The following is a 3,909-nucleotide window of genomic DNA, read 5'->3' on the forward strand; positions in this document are numbered from 1 at the left end:
TCCCATGAAGCCACTCAGTGGTGACAATGGTTGCCCTGTATGTAGGGGTTTGAATGGAAGAGACACTGTTTTGGGCCAAAGTCCATCCAGAAAAATCTCTTTCTCCTAACCCCCCCTTCCCCAATATGAAAACTTCTTTCTGGTTATTTTACGGTTGCCCTTAAAAAAATCACAGGTGCGCCTGGGTGGCTCAGTCAGAGAAGTGTCCGACTTCGGCTCAGGTCATGATCTCACAGTTCCGAATTGGAGCCCCGCGCTGGGCTCTGTGCTGACAGCTCAGAGCCTGGAGCCTGCTTTGGATTCTGTCTCCCCCTTTCTTTCTTTGCTCCTCCTCCACTCATGCTCCGTCTCTCTCTCCCTCTCTCAAAAATAAACACCAAAAAATTACAATACTGACCATCACAGAGCACAAATATCTGTGTAGAGAAGAGACTGACACAGGGCATCTTCCTCAAGAAAGCTGGGTCCCTTGGACCCCTACTTCCATCCCAAGTTCACAGTAAGGCCACACAGAGGGAGATTACCTTCATAAATTGGGTGACTGGTATCCAGAAAGCCAGAATTCATTGTGAGGTCAGATTCCCAGCCTTAGCAATGAGGGGCATGGGAGGGAGGGGCCAGGGTACTGGTGTGCATGTGGGGGTCATGGGCCCAAGGTGCAGAACTGCCCCGCTCCCCCACCCAGCAATCCTTCCATTTACTCACTTCTTTCCCAAGCCTGTTCCCCTGTTTGCTCATGATTCATCAAGGGGCCCCCACATATCCTTATTCATGTACTTATTCACATCTTGATTCATTCCCCCTCCTGCTCATCCATCCCACAAACATTTATTAGAGCCCACTCTCTGTGGGATTCCAAATCCTAAGGCTTCTGAGTCCCTGAAGAGCGCTCTGCCCCTTGTCCTTAAGGAGGGGGCTCCCACGGATGACTCAAGGAATACATACACAGGCATTTCAAAACTGGCTTTAAATACTCATCAGGGCGCCATGAAAAGGGGATGGGGTGAGAACTTGTTACATGTGAGTATGGGGTTGGGGTGCCCTGAGAGAGAAGGGGACCCATCCGTCAGGGCAGCTGGGGTGCCCCACCCCCACCCTGGGACAAGGAAGCAGAGTAGAAGCCCTCTCTGGAGGGTCCCAGGGCCAACTGGGAGCCAGCCCTCCCTTCGAGGTAGATCATCGGGGAGGGAACGGAGGAAGAGCTCCCAATGGTGGTGATGAGAGGCAGTCACTTCCTCAGTGGTACTGCTGATAGCTGGGATAGCCTGGGGCTGGGGTACCCTCCTTAGGGGGCAGCTGGCTGGGGTCCTCCAGGAACGGGGGTGCTGGAGAGGAAAGAATCAGGTAAGGGTAAGAGGCAGCACACAGGCAGAGCAGAGCATCCTTCCCCTCTCCCTGAGAGCGTCGGCCAGGTACTCACCATTGCGGAACTGTTGGGCAGTGTAGCGAGTGAGGAGGATGCCAACACCCTCTATGAGGGCCAGAAGGATGCCCCCCATCATTGCTGAGCCCACCATGGCCAATGGGCCACCTGGGAGAGTAAAGAGGCAGGGAGAAAGAGGTGAGGGAGGCAGAACAGGGCGGGAGGGGCTGGGGCCGGGGGCCGGGGCACTCACTGCGGGCAGCCAGCACAGCCCCAGTCAATGCTCCACTGGTGATGGAGTTCCAGGGATCTTCCTTGCCCCTCAGCCGCACCAGGCCGCAGTCAATGGTGGAGAACAGGCCCCCCCACACCGCGAAGCTACCTGCAGGGAGACCGAGGCCTGATTAGTGTTCCCAAGGAATCCCAAGAATCCACAGCACAGAGTCTGGGGACCTCCAAGGCCTGAACGCGCTGGCAATGAATGGGCAGAAAAACCCAGACACAAAGACAGACTACTGAAGTCCCACGGGATATTCCCCATCTGCCACTGTGATTGCTCCTTCTTCAAGCGCCCGATAATCTCCAGCAACATCCCCTTTACATTCGTAGGGGTCTAGCAAGTGTTTGCAAGCAGATTTATCTTCTCTATGGCTTTTAAGAGAACTACTTTGATCTTCCTAACCATCGCACAGACTTGGGAATTCCTATCTTGGTTTAAGAGAGAAGAAAGCAAGTTAGGAAAGCCAGTTAACTGGATAGTTAAAGGCCTTACTCAGGACCTGTTCTAGGCACTGCACGTGATCTGACTTCTGAAGTCTTAAATTCGTTCATATTATTCAAGTGCTTAGCAGAACAACTGGCACTTAGCCAAATACGACGTAAATTACGGAAATTACAAAACAACTTAGGTGGTTATTGCTATCATCATCCCCATGTTACAGATGAGGTTTGGAGAGGTTAAGCCACAAGCCCAAAGTCATACATCAGAGAAGATCCGGGGCCTGGATTTAAACTCCAGAATTGAAATACTCGCCCCCTCCGAAACATCAGTGACCCAGAAGTCCCCAGGTGGAGTTGGGGCTGGAATCTGTACTCCCAATTTGCAGTCTATGCCCAAAGGAGCAACCACCCCCAACTGGGCTTCACATCTCCTAGGTCTCTCCAAGCCTCTCACCTCCAATCTGGGGGGCTCGGATCCTCACGGCGTTGACACTACCTCTCAATCGGTGCCGTATTCCCTGGGAAAAGTGAGGAGGTGGGGAGTCAGAACAGGGATGAGGTCCCTGGCATACAGGGTTTCTAGCTCTTAAGAAAGGCAGCGTGATGGGGGCGCCTGGGTGGCTTAGTCGGTTAAGCGTCCGACTTTTGCTTAGGTNAAGAACTAGGAGGCTGGGGAGCACTCTAACACGGGTGTCCTCAGACCTGCACTGAGAAGTTGTTATTTGTTCAATGATTACTAGCACCTAAGTGCCAGGCACCATGCTGTAATGCAGGGATAGTGAAGGAAACAGACCTTACTTAGCCCCTGCCCCCTCAGAACTCATGTTATAGTGGGAGAGACAGATTCCCCAGCAGAAGTACAGATAAACAAGATGCTTCAGACAGCAATACATACTCTAGAGGAAATAGGATCAAGAGATATAACACTGAGGGTCAGGAAAGGATTCCAAAGGAGAGGGCATATGTGCTGAGACCTTGAGGATGAGAACAGGAAACCTGGACAAGGATCCAGGAAAGTGTGTCAGGAGTTGAGGGGAGGGACAGGACTAGATATGTAAATTGCAGGGACCTTGGCAAATGGACGGCATTTAAAGCCATGACATTTGAGAAGATCTTGGGAGAGGGTGGTCAGAGAGAGAGAATTGATTAGGTTAAATTAAAAGCATTTTAATTTTAAAATGCCTGGCTGGCTGGGTCAGTAGACCACACGACGCTCGATCTCAGGGTGGTTCATGAGTTCGAGCTCCACGCTGGGCATTAAGCCTACTTAAAAAAAATAAATAAGGAAGAAATAAAAGCATTTTTCTTAACTTTACGGCGGTGCTTCTCCTGCCAGTTAAACTCCTGTCATGTCTCGGTACAGGTTTGACCCAGAATCCGCCTCTGGGTAAAATCTTTCTGGCTTTACACAAACAGGATTTGGTAATGATCGTTTTGACAGCACAGCATTTCCACAGAGGAGCTCCAGTTGCGTGGTGGGGGAGAGAGGGTGGTGGTGAGGGACATGCGGCCCTGTCTGCAGTTCTCCCCAAACCACATATCCTGGAGCCAGGCAGGGCACACGGTAGGTGAGCAGGCATTGTAATGAGTAAGTGCATACGACTGGCAGCTCCAAGCACTTTTCAGAGCAATATCCCATGTGGGCATGGAAGGACCCCTTGCACCACCCACGGAAGGCCGCAACTCACGACAGGGGCATTGCGGAAGCCCTTGATGGCCTGGAAAACTCCACCACCGATGACGCCCATAGTGAAGGCTCCACCGCAATCGTCCACAATTCGCCATGGGCTGCAAGCCGGAAAGGGAGGATGGGGTTAAGTGAGCCC

At 52.0% G+C, this 3,909-nt stretch overlaps 1 protein-coding gene across 1 annotated transcript in view; it reads right to left on the reverse strand.

The window, feature by feature from the left end:
- Positions 1-948: 948 nt before the first annotated feature.
- TIMM17B (translocase of inner mitochondrial membrane 17B) overlaps positions 949-3,909 on the reverse strand; it is a 3,926-nt gene continuing 965 nt past the window's right edge. Inside the window, exons 2-6 of the mRNA XM_077752954.1 lie at positions 3,772-3,871; positions 2,538-2,601; positions 1,617-1,745; positions 1,421-1,531; positions 949-1,325 (exon numbers count right to left, since the gene is read on the reverse strand). Of these exons, the coding sequence (XP_077609080.1) occupies positions 1,237-1,325; positions 1,421-1,531; positions 1,617-1,745; positions 2,538-2,601; positions 3,772-3,871 (493 nt within the window). The 3' untranslated portion in view covers positions 949-1,236. The remainder of the gene's footprint in view (positions 1,326-1,420; positions 1,532-1,616; positions 1,746-2,537; positions 2,602-3,771; positions 3,872-3,909) is intronic.

Source organism: Crocuta crocuta, unplaced genomic scaffold (genome assembly GCF_008692635.1).
Source record: "Crocuta crocuta isolate KB4526 unplaced genomic scaffold, BGI_CrCroc_1.0 scaffold943, whole genome shotgun sequence".
Classification (NCBI taxonomy): domain Eukaryota; kingdom Metazoa; phylum Chordata; class Mammalia; order Carnivora; family Hyaenidae; genus Crocuta; species Crocuta crocuta.